General features: G+C 32.7%; 1 protein-coding gene across 6 annotated transcripts in view; it reads right to left on the bottom strand.

Moving 5' to 3' along the window:
- The window catches only part of Adgrl3 (adhesion G protein-coupled receptor L3), a 395,548-nt gene that overhangs the window by 257,115 nt on the left and 113,032 nt on the right, over positions 1-25,401 (bottom strand). For 4 of the 6 annotated variants that reach the window (XM_076865221.2, XM_077110223.1, XM_077110222.1 and 1 more), the window contains exons 3-4: positions 10,983-10,997; positions 8,044-8,844 (exon numbers count right to left, since the gene is read on the bottom strand). In XM_076865221.2, coding sequence (XP_076721336.2) covers positions 8,044-8,844; positions 10,983-10,997 — 816 coding nt within the window. The remainder of the gene's footprint in view (positions 1-8,043; positions 8,845-10,982; positions 10,998-25,401) is intronic. The other 2 variants (XM_076865222.2, XM_076865227.2) reach the window with 1 other exon arrangement.

Below are 25,401 nucleotides of genomic sequence, written 5' to 3'. Positions count from 1 at the left end.
AACAATATTTAAAAATAAATTCAAGTTTTAAGGCTAAAATATTTTAATCACAAAACACTTTACATAGAAAGCACTGGATCATTCTGATTTATGCCTTCAGTGGAGTTAGTAGATGCGAAAGGTTTGGCCATAAATTTGTACTGTTGACAAGCAATAGGCAAATTTCTTTAAGCAGATAAAAATAAGTATTCTCCATTTGTTTCTGAAGAAATCTGGCAACATGTCTTGTTTTGTAAAATTACAGAGTACCATAAATTTTTACCTGTCATGTATATGTCTTGAATTATTTGGTCATTAATTAACATTATCAGAGAATTTAGCTTTCTAGAGGAAAAGCAGTCATTAAGGGAGAAATACTATTATTCTTAAAAATACAAACTGTCAATTGTCAAACCTAATCCAAGCTACTTGAACATTATTTAAACAATTGAGAAACACATTCTTGGGTATTTTAACAGCAACAAGATAATGAAATCAGCTCTCATTTACCTATGCTAATATGGATCTAAGGGCAGGTTTCTAAGGTGGAACCCCTAGATAACCAGAAATCTCATTTTTTGTCACTGCTACCGACCCTTTTAAGATGTGCTAATAATCTGCTGCAGGACTGTTTCAGTTCCACCTGCCTGCCCTCTTGTGGACATGATAAAAGTGAAATGGGTCCAGAAAGGACAGCTGGTGTGAATCAGAAGCTTAATCATAAATAAGTTGTCTTTTTATGACTGTGACTTCCACATAGAAACAATTTGATCACTTTTCTAATAATTGTTCATTTAGCAGGGACAACACTCTACATGGAAAAATTTATATTGTAACATTTTTGAATCATTTGACCCCTTGACTCCAGTCTCCATTATTAGGACAGCCAAAGTTATGGTTTAGATATTAGGTGTCATCCAAAAGCTCATGTGTGAGACAATGTAAGACAGTTTAGAGGTGAAATGACTGGGTTATGAAAGCCCCAACCTAATCAGTGCATTAATTCCCTGATAAGGATCAACTGGGTAGAAACTGCAGGCAGGGAGGGTGTGGCTAGAGGAGGTGGGTTTCTGAGGGTGTGGCTTTGGGGTAAATGTCTTTTGTCCCTGGAGATCTCTGCTTTTTATGCCATGTTCCCAGAGGCTTTCCTCCACCACACACTTCTACCCTAATTCTCTCTCTTACCTCCAGCCCAAAGCAACAGAGTCAGCTATGTATGGACTGAGAAATCTGAAACTGTGAGCCGCAGTTAAACTTTTCCTCCACTAATTTTTCTTGTCAGGTCTTGTCATAGCAGCAAAAAGGCTAAAACAAGTCACCTACATGCCAGATTAATGGCTAGTACTGGGATCTGTTGGATAAAGTGAGGTTCAGCTTTCTTTTGAACAGGACTGTGTGTTTTACACTAATCCTGAGAAGTGGAAGGTGTCATTCAGGGAAATTTAAACACTCAATTATGAAGAAATAAAAAATACAGCAAAGGTTTTTTTAAAAAAAAAAAAAAACTTGAGAGAGTATTCAGTTGATGTTGAGTGGCAACTGGACAGTTCTTCCAAGTTTTGCAAGTTTTGTAAGTTGGTTGGGAAACAGCTGATGCATAAAAATAAAGTGAGGGTTGAAATTAGCAACAAGTTGCTGACAATTTTTCTCTTTGTAAAGTGCACTCAGCTACTAAGACAGAGGTAAATTAAACTTTAGAGACAATGTGGTATCTCAAGTGGAACCATGGAGCAATCATAACCCTTAGGCTGTAGACAAGTCTGATTTAAGATTCTATAGTTTCAGGCTCTATTTTCTGTTGAGGGTGTATCATATTTAACTAAACTGTTCAGGAAGCAGATTTGACTACCTAAACACGTGACAGATTCAAAATGTTCAGGATTCTCTGCCCAGCATTCACATTACTCAGCTGTCAAAGTAAAGGGCTCAGATATATGATGTGAAAATTACATTTTAACGAGGTGTCATGTGTGTTTAAAGTTCTTATTCATCACCACATAGCCACAGCTTTTACTGAAGACACAAATTCGCTTAATTAGCATATTATAAGGACAGAAGGTTCACCTTATCTCCATTGTCAAACTGTTATGTGTAGGCTTTCTGTTGTTGGTTGAGATTCTACTACCTTTGGCACATAGAGGAATGGTTCATTTACATAATCTCAAATGGCTTTCAAGAAAATGTGGACTGCTTGGGAAGCAGAAGAGCTGGTAGAGGGCAGTGGTTATGTCCACCCGTTCTATTGTTAGCATTCATTGCCTCATGTGGTCTGCATTAAATATCAACCAGTGGACTCTGTATCTTTCAGAAAATATTGGAAGTAGGTTTATCTGCTTGTTCTAATTATCAACTTGAGCCTAGTTCTTTCTCCTTCAGAAGAAAATACTCATAAGTATTTGCATATTTGCAAAGGAAAATCTAGATTTTTCCACAGACAGTTTGGAGACAAACTATTAGAGTCAAAGAAAATGACTCACATCTCATCGTTCTTCATTAATGAATAATGAATTAGGCACAAGGTGATTTGGGAGAAAGAACAGTTAAGACTGATGGCCAGTCAACACCAATCACTATTAATGGATAAAGGCAAGTGATACAACTGATTACTTCACACCAGATATGCCTGGACACACAGAGAGTTTGAGAATTATGAAGCAAACCAGAGGCATTCAAATAACCTGTGAAGTAGCTAACGAGTATTTGGATGTTACAAGTCACAAAAGAGGATCAATGGAAAGCAATGATGAATGTATACTTTATAACATATTTTATATGGTAGGAAATTGACCCAGTTAAATGTTCATTTGAAAAACATTCTAGATTGAATAGTTTTAGATGTAGGGCTCTGTTCAGAAAATAGTAGCACTTTCACTTTCATTTTACACTAAAATGCTAAATGCTAATAAACATTTTTGATACAGTGTCCAAAGTTGAATCATCAGTTCTTCCAATACAATGCTTTTCTTTCCTGCCTTCCTCCTTCTCTCCCTTCCTTCCTTCCTTCCTTGTACCAGGGATTGAACCCAGGGTTTCTATTGAGCCACACCCCCAGACCTTTTTATTTTTTATTCTGAGACAGGTCTACCTGCTAAATAGCTTAGGGTCTGGTTCAGTTGCTGAGGCTGGCTTTGAACTTGTGATCCTCCTGCCTCAGCCACCCAAGCTGCTGGGAGTAGGCAAATGATACAAATGATTACCTCACACCAGATAGGCCTGGACATACAGAGAGTTTGAGAATTATGAAGCAAACCAGAGGCATTCATATAACCTGTGAAATAGCTAAGGAATAACTGGGCCCAGCATAATGTTGATTCAATAGAACACAATTACCTGGGCATAGTAGTACATGCCTGTAATCCAGTGCCTCAAGAGGCCAAAAACAGGATGATCACAAGTTCAAGGCCAGCCTTGGCAACTTAATGAGGCCCTATGCAACTTAGTGAGACCATGTATTGAAATAAAAAATGAAAAGGAATGGGGATGTGGCTCAATGGTACAGTGCCCCTAGGTTCAATACACAGTACTACAAAAATAAATAAATAAACAAACAAACAAACAAATAAATAAATAAATACATAAAACAAAACCTCACAGTTATTATGCCTTTCTGGATATAATACACTTTCCATTTTCTCTATCATGAAGAAATCAGTAATTTTCTAACTGAACATTTTGAGACTGTATTCTTACTATAAAATTCTCTGATCAATTGCCCTTTTACCAAGGCCAAGGACAGGCTGGGTGAAGAGGAGAAGGACCTAACTGTAGGGTAAGGAACCTGGGGATGATGGCTGGAATGAGTTAAAACTTCTGGACTTAGAAGTTTGCAGGAAACAATGAAGATGACTAGCAGAGGAGCATACTAAAATTATATGGTTTATGAAACAAATTTAGAAATAACACATCTACTCTCAATATCCTAAAAAATCAGGACACTGTAAGTTATTTTCTTTCATTTGTTTGTTTAAATCATTTAACAAACCTTTACAGAACACCTACATTTATCAGGCACTCAATAAGACTGTAGACAAAAATGACCAAAACAATATCAATGAGATTATTCCAGTGTTAATTCAAGTCTAAGTAGTTATAAAAAAGCATTTTATAAATTAGAGACTCTCTGCACTGTGTATTCTTAAATAAGTGAAATACAAGTAACTTATTAACATTTTTAAAAGAAATTGTTTTCAAATATATATAGTTACATGGATATGAAGCAGTAGTATAAAAATAAGTTCTTATTTTTACATCAATTTATTTTGGAAAACCATAAGAATATTGGCAATTCGCAATTGATATAATGCAGAATAAGTGATGGTAATATAATGTCCTGAAAATATTTTTAGATAAATTGGAAATTTTAAACTTCTTGTATACTATACACAGATGAATGGAACCTTAAAGATCTTTTCAATGAGAAATTTTAGTTATATTCTACAATATAATAATGAATATTTGCAGTACAAATTTAAAGGATTTAATTAAAATTAATTTCTTAATATGGTAGAAAACAATCCATTTCACAGATTGTATCATCCCTTACAATGTTTTCCTTTGAAAGAGAAAGAAAACATACATGTCATGTAATGAGCCAAACTACCAGAAGACAATTTAGCAGTGGGGAGGTAGGTTCTGGGAAAAGTAAGGGACTAGAAATAAACAACTTTTACGATCACTCTTTAGAATGTTCTTGAGGAGATAAACTTTTCTTCACATACTTCCACAAAGTTTTCTATTCTAGAATTTAAAAATGACCCTTGTAAAAACAAAACAAAATAAAATATCTGATTTCATACTTGAAAAGTAGGTAACAATTTTTAGAGTATGAATTCATGGTAATTTTCTCAGAGTATACATTACAAATTGTAGTTTACTTAGAGAATGCTTAGCACTAGTAACAGAAAGTTCTGAGTAAGTTACATAAGCCACAATGCTTTGGGGGCCCTCATTGGGAAAATGTGGATAATAATGGTGCTTGAGGCTCCCTGGTGTGTAGCTTACCGATGCGGTTAGTGACTCTACTATCCCTATTCTGTGCATTACCTCATTAAAATTTAACAAAAATATTCTGAGGTGGGTATCATTTTTCCCACTTCATACTTGAGAAAATCAAGAACAAAAGGCTGAGCAAACTTCCCACAATTGAGCAACTGACAGTGGTATAATTCAAACCCAGATCCTACAAGACCCCTTAGTTCATATTTAGAAGCACATTTGCGTTTATCTCCAGTGATAGATTTTTTGGTGTACAGAACAGTTATATACAGTAGAAGTAAAACATAGGTAATCCTATACAAAAATCATTAACTATTTTTTGTTACAGAACATAGTTAAAATAAGAACAAAAAGACTTAGACTGCTACCAACAAATGGCAACAACAAATACATTTTTGATACATACTTAGGTAAGTTTTTGACCATAACATATTTGTAAGTTGAGAATTTTCATATATGGTTGAATAAGAAGACCCATAATACAACTGGCAATAAGAATTCCCTGAAGGCAATTGCTTTGGAAAATGTCAGTGTAATTTACTACAGAAAAACACCCACCTAAAACTGTGGAATGAAGATGAACAGCCTCTATTAATGCTAATTGAAATTCTCGTATCCACATATAGCATGCATAAAATTTACTTCTACACTTATTCTTTCCACCTCTAAACTACAGTAAGTCCATGCCAAAGTACTAGCTTTTTAATTTGAGCAGCTGTGTGTGCAAATTGATACATTTTCTGGCAATTATATCTACAAATTTAATACAGGTGAAATCCCACTATTTGCAAAACAAAGTCTTAATTGTGGTTGTTCAAAAGGAGTGAAAACTGAGTCTCCTGGCTTAGGAATTCAATTAAAAGCTGAAAATTATCATTTCTTAAAGTTTGTCACTTCAAAAACATCTTTTTCACAAACATGAGCACTAATAGATGTGGGTTGAAATGGCCCCGCTTCCATAAATAAACAGATAAATAAAATTAATTGAGTGGTACAACCTTCTTCATGGCCACAATTAATAACAATTCCCCCCTTTCTACCTACATAGAGATATCAAATAACATATAATCTTTTAATAAACGAAAGTGAAACTATATTATTGCTTTTTGCTCTAATTACAAAATATGATTATAATTTCTTTTGAGGCCATTTGAAATTACTTTGTGATCAAAATTAATAATAAAAAAGGTTAAGAACCATTAATAAACAGAGTTTTCAGTAACAAATTATTTATTTTGATTTAAGAATATCATAGCTATAGAAGAATAGGTTGTATCCTAGGATACAACCCAATGATTGATTCTTGCTCAGGTTCTCAATTGCACAGTATATTGTATTTAAAAATCTTACCTGTAATGCGTTTAAACAGATAATGCAGTTGGTTTAGAAGATTTTTTGAAGACCTAATAATAACGTGCTTTTGTTGTTGTTGCAAATTTGGCTTTCCCTTCCATAAAAGCCAATTCAACACAATATCAACATTAATGATTAGGAAAAGAAGCACTGTCACATTTACTGAAGCCTTTTAGGGGTTAGACAAAAAGCCACCTAATTTGTCATTCTATCTAAAGAAGTGGTGGAAAGCCATTCATTCATTCATTCATTCAACAAAGAGCTATTGAACCTGACTTAAATGCATGCATTATATTACACTAATGTCTGGAAGACAAAAATAATGATCAGATAGATACATTTTAAAAAGAGGATATGTAGTGTTGAGGTTGTGGCTCAGAGGCAGTGCTTGCCTAGCATGTGTGAGGCCCTGGGTTCGATCCACAGCACCACATACAAATAAATAAAATAAAGATATTGTGTCTACCTACACCTAAAAAAATCATATTTTTAAAAAACAGTATATATAAGGTAATGTAATTGGTCATATGAAACTTAGAATTTGTTTCTGTAAGAAAATGTGTATTTATTGGACTATTTAGAAGAATGGCATGCTAGTGAAAGCATGGTAAAAACAAAAATAAATGTGCATGGTGGCATGTGCCTGTGATACCACTACTCAGGAGGCTGAGACAGGAGGAATACACACACACACACACACACACACACACACACACACACATATATTTGGGCTGGTGTATAATCCCATTGTAGAATGCAACTAGGTGAAGTTCCAGTACTTAAAGAATATTTTTTTTAAGTGCAGAAAATAAGGATATTAACAGGAAAATCTAAAAGATAGAAATACTTGAATGGGTATATTACTATCAAAATTCAGACACCTCTATTTTAATTTCCCACTACATTTAATCTTAGAGAACATTATTATGGCTTGTTTCAAAACTTAACTTTTAAATTAAGATAATTCTGTTCTCTTGTGTAAATAAAAGTAAGAAAAAGAAAAACTAAAGCTATTTATAGTTATCTTTAAACAACAGTAAAAGGAAATAGTATGTTCCAGAGAGATAAGGGATACTTTTAAAGAACTGAAAGGAAAGATTAGATCTCAAACTGTTCTCCATTGTCATTTCTTATAAAAATTGTGATTTTTTTGTACTTACCAGTTATGTACATTATTCTCTATATCAAATAATTTCACTCAGACAAAGGCACACTCAAACTGACAATATGTCCCATGAAGTGGTCACATAAAATGATCTGTGAGGTGAATATATTGGTTAACAGTTCCTTCCTGCAGCATTGTATCATCCTAAACCCTTGAAATGTTCCAAGCAAAGAGCATTTTTTGAGGGTATTTCACAATTAATTATTTGAGGGTATATTCACAATTAATTAGAAAGGATAGCATCCTGTCTTAGCAAAGGTTTTGTGTATTTCAGTATGCAAAGATCTAACCAGCAGCTAAGGACACATCCCACAGAAAAGAAGAGCTAAAATTTGGAGAAAAGCTGTACAAAGGACAAATAATCAGGTTTTCCTAGTTATAAATTGTTAGGACTGAAAGTGGTATCGTTGATTTCTCTAAAAAGATAAAAAAAAAAAAAAGAATAATTTTAGGTACACAGGCCAGAAGAGAGACCACAGTTAATCTAATTAAAATCATGAGAACAAACTCTAAGTATCTGCCCACAGAATACCATCAAAATTCAAACTTACCTGATCTACTATCCAGAGGTCCAAAGTCCAAGGAATATTTCACTACGTGATAGTTATTCCACACATAGAGTAGGTTGTCCCTGGGGTTGTAATCCACAGCTGCTATGTATTGATATGAATTGGGAAAAGGAACATCCACCAGACTATCCTTGCTTTGGTCGGTATTGTAAATGTAGTCAATCTTATTCCCGGTGGCCTCATTGTCATCATCCTCATATACAGATTTGACCACATACAGAATCCCACAAATCATAAATGCATTGGAAGCTGACCTTTTATCATATGCAGTATCCCATGTCCCTTCAATCCGTAGGGTATAAGGGTTCAATTGACTAATGACGATTTTACCATTGTTTTGTTCTGTTGCATAGATGACCCAGAGCCCATTTTCATCCACTGCCAGGTCTATGTCAGATTTGCCTCCCCATCGATAAGGGGAGGTATCATGGTAATTGGCATTTGCTATGATAGCCTCTCCACTCTTTATCCTAGTCCGCAAATCAAACTTTACTATGTTCCTGGTGCGTTCTTTATTGAAGAACAAAGCTCCATCATATACAACAAATCCTGTGCCATCCACCCTATGAGGGAGCTTGTAGGTAGTAGTTGGCCTTCCAGCAATGAAGTCATCTTTGGATGAATATTCAGTCAAGGTATCAGTTCTGTAGGGGGTCCAGGGCATATAATAAATCTTGTCAGAAGCCTGAAGAGGGTCTTTGCACCATGCCCCAGACTGGTGGTCAGACTCAAACAAATGTTCACTCTGGTATACTCCTTTTAGTAGTCCAGGACAAAGAAAAACTGTTGGAAGGGAAAGAGTTAAGACAAAAATTGTATTAATTAATTATTTTCTCATATATTCTTATTTTTCAACAAGAATGCAACTGTAACCAGAGATACCCACCACCACTTATTTTGGTGCATTTTTTGAGAACACAAAGTATTTTTCCATATTAATTTTTTGACTTTTTTTTAAATCACTTTGATTTCATTTGCTTAAAAATTTAGACTTTTTAAATGAGTAGCTGTGCTTTCCTGTGGTTTTTACCTTTGTTAAAGTGTATGATAACATTTTTGAAGATATGTATCAAGTGCAACATATGTCTATGTATTCTATAGACATATAATGAATACAAAAGTCTATACACAATGTGTTTATTAGTTCACTGAAGAACATATCTTATTTGGAAATGAAAGTATATTGTTCCCACTCTCAAAAAATTAGTTGTTGAACAGTTGTCATTAATAAACATAGGAATATCCCATAGTAATTTTTGTTTAAATAAATGAAAAATCTTGTATGTTACAGGCCAGTGAATCCTCTAGCAAAAAAAGCTCTTGAAACTGCTACAACACGCACAGAGCATGCAGTCCACACAATTAAAAATGAGTGATGGATGGATACTGGAAGGAAAAAGAGAAAGGAAGAAAAAGAAAAGAAAGAAGGAATAAGGAAAGAAGAAAGGGTGAAAAGTTACAGAAAAGAACCCAAGATCTAGATTTTAATCAGTTAAAAATGTCCTGTTAAATACAGTAGTATTGGAACTTAAAACATGTACCTTTTACTGTTACATGAAAAAAGCATTAAAAAACAAGATTACTTGCTATATTTTGCTGCTCATACTTCAGAATGAAAACAGGCAAGAATCATCTGATTCACCTGCATTTTAGTATGATTCAGTAACATATTGTGACAGTGGTTATAAGAAAGCTTGTCTGATTCATCTGACATGAAGGGGCAATAAAGCAATGTTTCCCATAGGGCGGTCCTTGAAGCACTGGTTTCAAGTAGTAAAGCTAGGTATTACAACAAAAGAAATAAAAAGGATCCTTAGCCACATTTGTCTAAGAAATGTTACATCAGATACTATTGTGGTAGAGATTCTAATAGCACAGGTCAATTAGAGAATCTCCCAGGCAGAAGCTGTAAGGGTGAGGAATTTTCACAAACTAATTTGATCTTAGAATTTTTCCACAGAGCCTCTTTGGATTGCAGTCTTCTGCTGAACCTGCTGTGGGAAACACTGCTCTAATATATTTGCAAAGCAAACACACTGAAAAATAATCATGCAGTCCACTGTTATGTTTGAAGTGATTAGAAATATACGGGGTGGAAAAATTAGGAAATCACAAGGAATTTAGATGCTGACCCACTTTTAATGATTTATTATTCTTTCAGCATTAGTGATTAGCTTTTTAATAGCGATTATAAGCACAGATTCAATGGAAAACAAGATGAAACTCAGCTACATTTTTGGAGATTATTGAAGAGGACAGTAAATTACCAAAATCTCCCAAGTTTTAATTTTGAAGAAATAAAAAAATGTCAGGGGAACTGGCTATCAAAATATTCCATAGCAAGAATAAAAGAGCATTGTCAATTTAGAAACCATAATAATATTGATGATTATAAAAAATTTCTTAGCTGTTTAAATGATTGCTTTAGTTGTAAGGAAAAGTAACTCTTTGCTGTGAAAATTGTCCATCACCTTTATGCTAAAGTTAATAATAAGCCCTTGGTTGCTAAAGCAATTTAAAATATTTTAGAAAATTATCTCCCTTTCCCCCTAGTAGACACAAATGAGTGAAACAGGGGAACCTACACCAGAGCTATGAGAAATCATTTAGCACATAAATAAAAACAAATCTAAAGCAATCACTGTTCATCACATCTATTGGATTTCTAACTACTTACTTAAAAATAAAGAGGAATATAATATAATGTTGAAAATTTTACAATATTAAACTGTGTTAGGATAAAAGGATCAAACTAGCATTGGTCAGTAAAACAGATTAAAGTGAAGTTGAGCAGCAGAAGTAGTAAATAAACTTCCATAAAATAGATAAGAATTAATAACAAAATTATTTTAGCTCAATGTTAAACTGTTAAATAACTTAGCCTATAAATAGCATATAATTTATGAAAGGTATTTAATTACCTTTTTGTTCCACTTCTATTGGAGAGAGAGAAGTAAAGAGAGAAAGGAGAAAAGAGAATAGATTAATGGTACGGTATTGGCCAAGCAGTTTTTATTCACCTCTTCCAAACTGAAAGTAAATAATTCATTTCACTCATACTTCCTTCATCGAACATTATGTTTATTATTTTAAAACCCATTTGTCTAATGCAGTTTTTAAAAAAATCATGTAAACTTTAAAATACAGTATAAACTTGGAAAAATAGGCAAAAATTAATCAAGCTGATTGAATAAGCATACTACTCCAAATGATAGACATGAAATGCAATATTTATAATTACACCAATATTTTATATTTTAAAGGGCAGGTCAGCAATTATATATACAGAAAGCTTTCAAATAATTTTGTTTGTTTTACTTATAAATACTAAGTCTGTTCCATTATTTAAGATAATAGTCTTTTTGTTTTATTTCAATAAAAAATGTTTCTTTTGAAGAACTGACATCTTCAAAAGAAACTACTCTGTCAATTGTTTTCTAGAACCTATGACTCCCCATAGCTTGTCTGTCTTGTGTGAAATGTCCTCTATGAGGTTACACATTAACCGGGAAGCTCTTTCCCTGAATAAATGAACTTATAACCCTTCTTAAAGAAATTTACCTCACACTTATCAATATTTGATATTATCATGGAAAAATACTGTCATTCAGAAATACCTATTAGCAGAAGATTCTTATAAATTTGACATTCTTAACTGAGTCAATATACAGTCATAAAAATGTTGTGAGGCCCTCAAACACATAGTGTTTATAATTTCTAAAATTAATTTTCATTATTGTTTTTTAAGTTACTGATCAGTATAAGTCAGTGAAAGTTTTGAGAAATTATGACATATTCATCAATGTCCATTAAGTGGCACCTTTTTGAACTTATAAACATTTGTCTCTTTAAACACAATTTGCCTGCATCCTAATGAGGAAAACCAAACAAACAAACAAGTTACCAACAAGAAAATGGTACAAGTGTCAGGAAGAATGGATTCTTAAAACTTTAAAAATTACAGATTATAAATATTGTAAAACTAAGGCAATTTTACTGGAAGGGATGAACTGATAAATTATGCACAGTAAACATATTGAAAACTCCAGGAAAATTTCAAAGACAATCAAGAAATGCTGTTTTGGTTAATTAAATTTGGGCGAGATTTTTGTTCTTTGACCTAAACTCATGGTTTCAATTATTGTCAATACATACTTATTTCTAGTCATTGACTTTTGAAACCTCAATATCACACATTTTAAGAAAAAAAAACTGTATATACAAAAAGTTAGGCTAGAAAGTTGTAGCTCACTAATTTACAAGTCTTATTTTTAACACTATTTCTAAAATTACTTAAATATTATATTGCCATAGTGTATTCTCAGTTATACTTTATTGAGTAACTAAGTACATGGTAAACATGTCTGTATGACTAAATAGAGACCAGTTAAAGACTTTATCTAAGAGATGCATGCCATGCTTTCACTAGAATACTAACCTGTGTTCAAACTTACAACTAGAAGACCTTGTAAATTTAAAAATTACTTAATCAACAATCTCAAAAATTTGGACTTAAAACCCATTACAGTGATGGTGGAGATTAGAAATGGGAAATCATCCTACAGTTCACATTTTTCAATCACTAACCTACAAAAAATTTTTGATTAATTTGTTTCCTTGAAGTAGCTCCAGATACATGTTTTTGAAAATTAAATATGGAGCTATTTATACTCTAAAACATGAAATGTACCCTCCCTCACAGAATGTTAGTCTCCTTTCACATTAAACTTATAGACAGTTTTATTTACAAATATCCTACTTTCTTGAGTGAAATTTGTCCCTTCAAAATGAGGAAGATAGGATTTGTAACAAAAAATAGTGATAATGTTTCTATTATATTTTGTAAAGATTATCTTACATTTTAATAGAAATTTTGATTCTTCAAAGAACTTTCTTCTATCATCTCAGCAGTCTTTTGGAAGAATTTTGCTTTTAATACTCAGTTCTTAGTCTAATTTCCAAGAAATTGGCATAAGCTCTCTTGTAAATAGAGCTTGCCTCTGTTACTTGCTGGTTACTCAAAATTAAGATTTATTAGGCAGTTCTGCTTTGGGGAGAAAATTATTATGGTCTTGCCCATGTCATGACTGGCTGTAGCTCATTTATCTTTTATTTGCTATTTTCAAGACTGAAGTAAAACAGACCTATAATTTAAGTTGAAACAAGTGCACACAAATCATATTCCCATAACAAAAACTGGCAAGACAACATAATTTGTCATTGAAAAGCTTAGTAACATTTAGAATTGGCCAGTCATTGCCTATCATCCAATTCTGATTCTAGAATGTTCCTTATCCCTGAGACAACAAATTAAAGTGATTTTTGAAACAGCATATCACCATGTCCTTTGTAACCACACAATGCCTATTGTGATTTAGATATGAGGTATCCCCCAAAAGTTCATGTGTGAGAAAAAGAATGTTCAAGGTAAAACAATGTGAATATGAGAAGTGTAACCTAATCAGTAGATTAATTCACTGATTTGGATTCACTGAGAAGTAACTGTAGATAGGTAGGATATGGCTGGAGGAAGTAGGTCATTAGAAGTGTGCCTTTTGGTTCATATTTTGTCACTGGTGAGAGCCCAGTACTTCAGCTTCTGAACTTCCCTGTCCTGAGTTGCTTTTCTCTGCAGTGCTCTTCCACCACAATGTTCTGCCTTACTTGTGCCTAAAACTGTGGAGTCACCCCCGAAGAAGAAGCTGAACTTCAGATACCATGAGACAAAATAGACTCTTCCTTTTCTATGTTTTTCTTTTCAGGTCTTTGGTCACAGTGACAAAAAAAGCTAACTAAAACTGCCAAACAAATAATACATCCCTAATCAATAACAGCTGAATTAAATACATAACACAAATAATGGAGAATATTATTGCTTCCTGATGTTTTAAGAATGTCGTAAAACATGGTGAAACTATCTGGTTGTACCATGTGAAATCAGAAATGCAATGAATTATCTGCATAATGCCTTTCAATATTGTAATGGAGGGAAAGGAAAGGAAAATTTATAAGAAATTTATCTAACTCATTAAACATAAAACTGGAGAAAAATTATATAGATAGTCCTACAAGTTATACTGGCAAGAACAATTTGTTGCCATAAAACAGCCTGCAAAGATACAGGCCTAACATACTTGTTTTTCTCCTTTCTGAAATGAGATCACAAATTAATGAATTATATGATGACTACTGGGGCAGGGCCTTCTTCAGGATCTCCTATCCCATAGCTTGACTGATATTTTGAATTCTGAACATTATAAGTGTCATTGTTCATTTCCAAACCTCTTTGGAACAAGTTTGTTTTCTTTTATCTCTTTGCTCCAACTACTTTTGTTGTCCATTCAGTCTCTATAAATACGTTTATATATTTCCTTAAAGTGATTTCATTGTTGTCCTTTGTCAAACTTAATGTCATATGCTATATCCTGCAGTTAGAGGGAATGACAAATTCACGCTAAAGATAATTTTATTCTGTATAAAAGGAAGAAAGTAGAAAAAAGAGTCTAGTAAAGTTTCCCTTCAATCTTCAGTGTTCATAAAATAGATATAACATGCAATTATGTTATTGCTTAGTAAACTAAAATGTTATCAGTTCTAACCAGTTTTTTGTACCACATGTAAAACTTTAGAATTGCATCCTTTAATTTAAAAAGGTATGGAACAGAGAGCATGTATATTCATTGCCAAGTTTTTCCAAGCTGCATTGCAAATTGCAAAGAAACAAATTTGTTGCATGCTGAAAATTGTTTGTTAGTGCCATAACTAAGAACTATGAAATGGCATCTAAATGTCCTTTTAATTTCCTTTTCTATACAATAAATCATAGATCACATTTTCTATCTACAACATCCATGCTCCTAATAGGTAGAAATTTATAATCCAACAATGCTTCTCTATTTCTGCAATATATAAACATACACCTATGAAGAACATAATATAGTTAATAAATATTAAATAATTTATAAGAAAATAGTTTTTTCATTGAAATGATATTTTAAAAAGAATTATTGTTTGGGTTACATTTGGCTTAGATTATTAAAATACATTTGGGTACCCTTATCAGAAACTTGCTGACCAATTAAGGAAGTATAAAAAGGCAAACTACATAAGTTATAAAAAAATGAGTCTTGCATAAAAATTTCACCAGATTTAATTTTTCATACAAAAATTTAATGTGGCATTTATTTTTTCCATCTGATAAAAATTGACAAAAACTCAAAAAAAGTTTAAAAGATTTAATCAAGGTCAATACTAAGAGGTGTCACAGACCTGTCATGTGTGTAAAGGTTCCATGCTGATTCTGCCAACAAGTAAATTCAAAGAACACATTTTTATTGTTGTACTCTTGCTCTTCATTTCCATTCTATCACCAAATCCATGAAGGAGCATACTTAAGAGGAGATACACAATATAAGCAGAATCTCCCTAAGGGTAGGCACAATATCTGTCATCATATGCACTAATTAAGAACTGAAGTTTTGTATACAAGACTGATTTAAACATCACAAAACTCTTATGAAGTGGACATCATCATTATCTTCAATTTTCAACGGAGGAAACTGAGACACAAAAAACCATGGCTATATGGATAATATGTATTAGAACTGGGATTCAAATCCATGTTTTGATCTTACTCATTAATGATCTTCAGTGAAATGAAGGATAATCTTATTTATCTCTAGTACCCAACACATAGATCTCAATATTTGTTTCTTCTTTGCAAAAAATAGAAATACAATATTTTCAAAGAAAGGAATTAGATTACATACTTGTTAGCACTATCATCCCTTGAGACTAGAAATGCAAATCATCTCTCACAGGATTAAAATAATAGAGGGAAAAAATGGATTCCACATTTCTTGGTCAAAGAAAACATGATTTCTGTTATCAGTGAAAGCAAACCTCTGTTCAACACCTCATGTCTTACTAATTTTTATTATTCTGAAACTGAAAACACTTTGTCTTCTTCCATTTCACATTCACCAAGAAACAAATAGAAGTTCCTCAGTAAATAGCAGTAAGATTTGTAAGTGTATTAAATTCTTTGGTATAGTGCACATCAAAAATTCTGACAGATGTCTGTCTTTTTCAGTAAATAAAGTGCTAAGCCTTTATTTAATGAGAGACAGGAGTAATCTCTGCAGCTCAGCTTCTAAATTATGCTTTTCAAATAACACCCATGCATCATTGAATAAGAGTACTGCTCAAGCACCTTGTATTACAATGGCTTCATATAATGTGTTTCAAAAATGAACACCTCCTAATGAATTTCCTCCTGGAGTGTGTAGATTGAAAATGTCAATAATTCATAAAATACTTTCACTAGGCACATTCTAATTTAAACACTTAAATACAATATCTATAGATGCTGCAGAAACTGAGAAAGCCTTTTATTTTGTGTTAACTTTATATTCCATTGATGGATCTGTTAAAACTTTCAAACTGTTAATTTAGCCTTTTAAAAGAAAATGGTGCTATTAGTAGACTCTTTTTAGAATCTATTTGTAATAGCTCCAATAAAAATAATAATTTTTCAAAGTTATTATGGACGACACTGAAAATCAATACTACATTTGGTTCATCAAGGATGCACCCTTGTTATAATGATTTGTCACTACTATGTAATAAGTATATGGCATTTACAGTTGCTAAACTACCACAACAAAAAACAAACACAGAATCACCTTCATACATAAGACCACATATGTATAGTGATATATAAGAACCATTGAATGTATCTACTGAGTTCCTGTTTTGTGTAAGGCCTTTAGAGCTACAAATACAGAGAAAAGTAACCATAATACCTAAGAGTTACTAAACAGATTTCACATGGGTAGCCATCACATGGCACTATCCCTACAGAAACTTGTGAATTTGGTAGAATAAACAGGTTATGGAGGATAAATTGATCTCTACTTTAGGGAAACACAGTCTAATGACTGGGGATTTTCAGGAAATTTATTTACTGATAACAAGCTATATTGAATGTATTCAAAGAAACCTGTCTACTGATATTAAAAACAGACAGGAATAGAAGTAAACAGCAGAGAAAGGGATCTTGTCAAAAGATGCTGAAGTAATAAGAGGCAAAATAGTTTTATTAAAATCACTAGTTAATTTGTAAGATGTCACCAGTTTATTCGTAAGACATCTTTTTGACCGATTCTTACTACTAAGGTTCTATGTGTCCTACTTCATGTATGCAACAACTATGGTATTAAAATGAATCTAGATCTAATCTCAGAAATTTGGTAAATACTTTAAAATAGTATTTCTAGGATCTGGGGCTGAAATTTTGTTAGATATAATTTAGTCTTAGTTAATATATATTTTTTTAAATTTTTATTATTTTTTTTTTGAGAGAGAGAGATAGAAAGAGAATTTTTTAATATTTATTTTTTAGTTTTTCTGTGGACACAACATCTTTATTTTTATGTGGTGCTGAGGATCGAACCCAGCGCCCCGCGCATACCAGGCGAGTGCGCTACCACTTGAGCCACATCCCCAGCCCATTAGTTAATATTTTAAAATGAAGAAAATAAAATGAGAATATTAAGATATTAACCCCAAATTACAGTTTATTTTTCAATCCATAGTATCAAAACAAATTAACAAGTAATATAATAATTTTTGATTCACTTAATAGGTTTTTTATTTTTATTTTTTTCCCAGTGCTAGAGTCAAACCCAGGGTATTATGAAAACAGAAATTGCTATCCTAGTTTTATTGATGAGAAAAAACAGAAGTTGTTAAGAAGCAAAGTTACTGTATTTCTGATTGGATTAAATTGAATTAAATATTGTCTTTCTGGTTTTACATGAGCATTATGAATTAATCTTGGAATTTAAATTTTCTATCATCACTTCATGCAAAAATATGAAACAAAAAAACCCAGAGAAACCCTCAGTAAAGAACAAACAAAACAGAAGCAATAACATCAATATTTTGAGGCATAGCCTAGGAATGTTGAGGAGCTACAACACACTCTGGAATTTTGAAGAGCCTTCCAAATGTCTCAGCCAATTTGGGATTGGATAGTTAGCTAAAGAACAGAAAATATTTTGTATTAATTAGTAACATATTTAAAGATGAAAATATTAATAATACAAACGTAATTTCTAGAACTAAAACAAAAGTGAACAAAATTTATTTTGGAAATTTTAGAAGAAAACATATGTAAAACATATTCTATATATGTCAACTGAATCTCTTGGGAAGTAGTTTTAAGATCCTTACTCATTTGATTTTTTTGGTGTTTGATGAGGTCAGGAAGCCAATTCATATAGAAATAACACCAAGTCTTTAGATTCATTACTCTAGTTTTCCAAAATATGATTTTTATATGTTTTTTCATATCTTACGTCTAATTAATTCTGAACATTAACCCTATTTTTCACAATGGAATATTTTTATTTTGTGTAATCTATAAGAATATGTATTTCCAAATATTTGCTCATTTTGCCACCTTTGTTCAGAATGCATCACTTCTTACCTCCTGATGAAGCCACACTCTATTGTTAGGTCCTACCTCATATAAATTTCCATTCCTTCAGAAATACTTTTTCACTTATCATAGTCTGTATTTAATAATTAAATACATTCAATATAGTTTTCCCAGGAGAAGTCACATTAACTCTGCTGCAATTCTTGTCACTATTATATAGATTGGGGTACTGAGTAAGTAGTCTTGCTACTTATCATTTAATTTAAGGGTTTAAATGCCTTTCATGTATTATCCACTTAATAGTCACATTGCTGCACTAAAGTATACAGTATTTTACCTTCAATATTACAAAGGAGAGTACTATGGTACAGGTAAGTTAAATAAACATGAGTGTTAGACCCAAGATAAAGTGCCAGGCTTCTGACACAAAAGCCCAAGTTCTAAACCACTATCTTTCAGATGCAAGCAAGGATTGTTGAAAAAACCCATTAATTGAGGGATGAAATATGTTGCAGTTATTCCTATTATTTTTCCATTGCTACTAGGGTTTTATTGGCTAAATTATATTCACCAGATCAAGAAAATTATTTGATGCTCTGGTCTCACTGCAAATACGTGATTGTGATTTCCACACAAACACACACACACACACACACACACACACACACACTTTTTAAGGTTAATATTAATAAATATCGATAGCTTATTCTTAAAGAATCATATTCAGTTTTGTTAAATAATCTCTATTAATAGTCAACTACACAAGATTTTTTTTCAGATAGGAAATATTTAGAACAGTGTCATATTCCATATTCTCTTGAGCACATGCTTATCATTTATAAAGCAAGAAGCCAGCATTTGATGTAAATCAATTATGTCTGACAGAAGTGCAAGGCAGGCAGGACTAGAATTAAATATGCCAAAAAAAAGTGACACCCATGAACTTGATATTTGGTACATTTTTTTTTCTGATTCAAAAGAAAAATGCATGTCTTAGGATAAACTTGTAGAAGTAGCAGTTATCTCAGGTGGGTCCTCCCAATTTGCCTTATATATTTATTGTATTTGTTTTCATTTTTTATATATATAATTCCATTTATAATTTGTTTTTAAATACAATTTCTTTAACTCTAAGTTTATATTATGAAATTTTTGTGGTAAATGTTTAATAATCAGTTTGCAAAAATTCAGAAAATTTATTTTTATTGGTTATTTTTAGTTATAGGTAACGTTAGGATTCATTTTGACATGATTATAAAAGCATGAAATATAATTTGCTCTGAATCAGTCTCCAGCACTTCCCCATTTCCTTCCCTCTTCCCTCCCCATGTTGCTTCCCTTCTCTCTACTCTACTGATCTTTCTATTTACTTATAGTTTCTCCATTTCTTTTTTATCCTTCAGTGATTATCACAATGTGTTGGTGAAAATTCAGTGGCCTGATTCCATTGGCCTAGCCAAATATGGATAATTGGATAGTGAATAGTTTCTGCTTCTTAGCTCAAAGATTGAAAATACTTTCTTAGCTCAAAGCATTCTTCAAGAAGTTTAGTTCTACAATATTGTAATATGTGACACAAGAATCACATGCTTCTAAGAGTGGTAGCATAGTCTTCCCTGAATTTCATATGAACTTATGTTCTCCCTGTGAGAGAGACTGGTAGAATGAACAAATATTCCTTAAAATTTGGTCATAAATTAGCTAGGTCAAATTTAAGAAAGAAAATAAGCAAGCGCCCATCCAGACATATATAATGTGATTCAGTAACCAAAGTGACAAGTTGAAATTAAAAATTAAAACCAACAGAAAAACAACATGAAGTATGTTTTCCCTCTATAATACACTGCCCACATCTGCTAGGCAATTCACCAAACTCACTTTTTGAATGTTTTAGTGAAATGTGTCAAATTAGAGAAAGCAAGTTTTAGATAATGAAACCAATGACCACATTATTCTTTGATTTATTGGACCACTGGCAACATACTTTATAGTCTATTTAAACTAACTAGCCCTGATTTTTTTTTCCTTAAAAGCCATCTGTAGAAGGGTCATAAAAACAAATTTGCTAGTGGGAGCATGCAGGAAGAAACTAGCAACAATATAACATCATTAGGTGTAATTGTTCTCACTTTTTAATGAAATGAAATACACTTCCTTATAAAAAAGTATTTTGATATCTAATGAACTGACTAGTTGATACTAAAATTTTAATTTCATGTTTATATATGTAACTATAAGTACTTTACAAATGTTGTACCTACTACATAAAATGATCATGTAAAAGAAATTTAAAGAACAAAAAGATTTAAAATGCAACTTGCCTTTGTATATACTGCTCCTTTTCAAAAGTCAATGAATTAAAAATATATCAAATATATGATATTTTGAATGAAATCTCGACTTGTAAATTTTGGCTGATTTGCCACTTACATTAAAATTATGTGGCTGCAGAATCTGGCATCTACTTCTAACTAAATAAATGACATATACGTTTTGAAACAGAGTATGGAGGGAGATTTTAGGTTTCTTAGATCCATCAGGTTGGTGTTTCTTAACCACCAACAGTGGCATCTGAACCCATGAGTCCTTCCTTAATATCAGTTCTACCACTAAGCATATAGCATAGATTCTTAGGATCATGGTTAAGTCCATATTTGACGGTATCTATCAATTTTGGAGAAGAGAGGTTTGTGACAGAAAATATTAACTCCTTAGAAATTAAAATTAAAATCAAACTCATACATAATGGAAGACAGAACAGAATATAAAATGTTGGCCTGCTGTGTATTGAGTGTGTACTGAGTGTATTGAGAATGGCTTTGTCTTCTTTAACTCAAGCACAGTTTTATCTAACCTTGTAAAATTGATGTCTTATTATTATCTGTAAATTATGTTTATGCATTTGGAAGAATTGGCATTGTTTTATGAATCTTCTCTCTCAGCTTAGTAAATTATATATTATCTATTTGAATTCAGGGCTATTAAACTCTTACAAAGTGTTTATTACACCATACAGATTATTGGTCTTGTCTCTGAACAGTGCCCTCTTTCTGTTTTATAGCTAATGTAGCATTTCTCCATGACATCAATAGATTAAAACATTTACCACTAGAAAAAGTATGTGAAAATGGAGCAAACTCATTTTGCTACAAAGCTAACTCAATAAATCTGTCCAGTTTACTGATGTTTACTTTCATTTACAATCAGTGCATATTTATCTTGCAAACCTCAAGAAAGCAGATAAGAGAGGTATAATTTTTTATAAATTTCTCCCCTTGGCAGCAATACTACCTTGTTAATGTTTTAATAAACAGCAGCTTAATATGACCGGAAATATATTTCTGATATGTACTTGAGAATATTTAAATAAAAGGGTCAATGAGGGGTATATTAAGACTTATTGTAGAAAAGCCATACAATTCTTTCAATATAAAAGAGGGCTAGATAGCTAAAGTTAGTTGATGGGATTTTGTGATGTTAGCTTGACATGGTACTTAAATTTACCTTTGGAAAAATAAATGATCAGAAAACCTTGTTTACTTCGATTTGGAAAAAAAATAAATAAAATAGAAGTAAGTTTAGTTTACTTCTACTTTTTAAAAAACTTTTTATTTTTTATTTTATTTTACTTTTATGGTACTGGGATTTTACCCATGGCCTTGTGCATGCTAAGCAAGAACAATACCCTTGAGACATAAAACCATAGTCCTATATTTTTAATCTGATAGTTGAGGGATAAACAAAATGGGAGGAATAATTAATCAACCTCTTGATAGTCCTATTGCAGAGGAAAAGCTTTTTTACTTTGAAGGAAAACTTCTTTCAACCCTTCCTATTCTAGCTCCTTTTCTCCCACTGAAGATGATTATTGATATAGCTTAATATAACTGTCCTTGTAAAGCTATTCTGACCAATTGGCCAAGCATCCAAGTTAGAATAGATGCTCATGGGTAATACAACCAAAATAATGTTTAAGGAGAAAAATAATGTTTATCAAATCAGATCATGCTCATAGTTAAAAAATAGTGATAGTACATGTTTTATACATCCAACACAAGTACAAAATATTTCTTATTGGATATATACCAGAATTTTTATTATGACACATTTCATTTTATTTCTGAAAAGTTGTATGTGATTGAAAGCCTTGTTTTCATTTTTTATATACTGTTTTCTTACATATAAACTTATACTTTTATACAAGAAAAAGCAAGTTGGTTACATGGCTACTCTTTGAAAAACCAACTTTTGGAATGAGGCATAAAGATTTTCCTATGTGTCCTTGCACATATCATGTATCAATTAATGCTCTCTTTATCAATACCCTATTCATTCATCTCACATTGCATGAAATACCACCTCTTGTATGAAGTCCTCAGTAGTTTCCTATGTGGAACACAGCTTTCAGGAAAGCCTGCTTTTGAAGGATCAATCGTAGGAAAAAGTTTTACTAGAAATTTATCACTTTGGAGATCCAGAGTAAGATATCACTTCAGTTACTATCTTAACAAGAGGTTTAATAATTAGTAGATTTTCTATGATATTAGAAAACTGGTTCAAACTGTCAATCTTACTTGAACAACAAGATTATAGCTATTCTCTTACAAGGTCAGGAATATGCTTAATGTTCAAAGAAGTGGTTAAGATGATAAATGTTTTATCAAATTAGATTTATAAATTCTCATAACATTTTAATGACAATAAATAATAGTTGTAGCTACTGACTGATGATACCTACATTTTTCTCCTAAAATATAATATAGCCAAATATTTTTATGTGTGTGGGGATAAGTGCATGGAGTATTGCACACATGGCATACATTAAGGGCATCTGAGTGACAGGCCACTCCCCTCGTGCAAGGCTTGTAAGCAGCAGGCTGTTTACCCTGTAGGCACAAAACTGGGAGTGAGGCCATGTGTTGCAGTCCCTGTGTTTGTTCTATGTCCCACTCCTCGATTCGTCACTGCAAGGACAGTTAGCAGACATTACATTGGTGGCTGCCTATAATCTGCTTAGCTACTGCCTGAGTATATATACATGGTAACTGTGTGATAAAATCAGACCTGCTTTCTGCTTGGTCTCCGGAGGTCTTGAATAGCAACTCTGCAGTCATACTCTCCTCTACCCTGTTCTGTGGACCTCATCACTGGATGAGAAAGAGCCCATGCATGTGATGCAGACAGTGTCTTTGTTTGGAGTACCTCGAAAGTATAGCCCAACACAAGGACTTTGATGCAGGTAGCTCATATTGGGTGGGGGTGATCCCAGAAAACAGGTATGAAAAAACAAGGAGAAAGATGCAGAAAAGGATGAAAATCCAAACTATGGGGCACAAGTAAAGTTGCTGCTGTTAGCACCGAGGAACAGTTTCTACTCATGTATCTGAGACATATAGTGACTATTTCCCAGAATTTTAATGAAAATGCCGGAAGCTGGAACAACTGTGCATGGATTCCTTCTCCCTAAGGGTTGAGGATCCTTTACAATATGAACTCCCCTATACATTAGCAGATGGCTGGAGGAATGGCCAGGCAGGCTAGTGACCTTAGGGAGGTTCTTAGGAAAAAATGTTAAAAGACAACTCAAAAGAAATTTGAGGTGGGACTGGGGTAACTAAGGTTGGCATGACAGCTCACAAAATAGTTCTTCTCAATTGGGCCAGGAGGATATAATATGTGTGTAGAGGCATCTGCTACATGTATGTGTGTGTACTTGTACACACATGTACACACATGAATGCAATAGTAACATGACCTTAATCTTTGGATATTGTTAATCTTTATTTTTTTTAAAAAAAATCTGTCAGCTTTTCTTCACTCATTCTCCACAAACAAACAAACAGAAAATATTTAACACCTCTGCAATATTACTAGCTTATTTTTATAACATCCTTTCTAGTTATACATTTGAGAGTAAAATGTTTGGAAAATTAACTAACATTTACACATTCCACAGAGCTACTGCTGCAGGCAAAGAAAGAAGAAAAATAAGACTTGTTGTGGCTGATCCTATCTGTCTTCCTGTCAATCCTGGGAATGGAAAAAGAAAAAGATAAATCACCTAGATCCTCTGTCCTGAGTTCACAAATAGCTAAGATACAGCTGATGACTGGGGCTTTGCATAAGTCATAATTCTTCTCCACTGGTTCACTTTATATGATAATATTTATTTAAATTTAGCCCTTGGATAGCCCTTCCTATTTTGATAGAAGAAAATGTATTTTGATAGGCTTATCATTAGAAACAAGTTCATAAAACACTGTGTAAAAACCATTGCTCATTTTATTGACACTCATTCCTTGGGTTTTTGGTTTGTTTTTGTTTTTGCTACCAGTGATTGAACCCAAGGACACTTAACCACTGAGCCACATCCCCAGCTCTTTTAAAATATTTTATTTAAAGACAGGGTCTCACTGAGTTGCTAAGTGCCTCACTAAGTTGCTGAGGCTGGCTTTGAATTCATGATCCTCCTGCCTCAACCTCCCGAGCTGTTGGCACAGGCAAACAAACCTGGTTTGGGTTCTTAAAATATTTCTCACACTACTGTGAAAAATATCTTTCAGTTAAGTTGAATGTAAAAGAGTCCAGAATTCCTGAATTAGGAGTATGAATTATTACTTGGGAGTACTGTGATTTTCAATTTAAGTATTTTCACTAACTATCTAGAAAAATGAGTAACTTTTAAGATTCCAAGAGAATCTACTTTAGGCATAAACTTGATCAAGGTAAATTAATCTACCCCACTAAATTAGCAAGTAAGCTGAAATATTTATAAGCAATTTAAAGGCAACAGAATGTACACTTTGATGAACGCAGTGCATACAATAAATACTTGCTGATTGATTGATTTAGTGAACATAATGTTGAGTTAATAAGGACTAATTTCTAGATGGAAG

The sequence above is a fragment of the Callospermophilus lateralis genome, chromosome 8 (assembly GCF_048772815.1).
Source record: "Callospermophilus lateralis isolate mCalLat2 chromosome 8, mCalLat2.hap1, whole genome shotgun sequence".
In the NCBI taxonomy this organism is placed as follows: domain Eukaryota; kingdom Metazoa; phylum Chordata; class Mammalia; order Rodentia; family Sciuridae; genus Callospermophilus; species Callospermophilus lateralis.
This window is presented reverse-complemented; position numbering and strand designations above follow the sequence as displayed.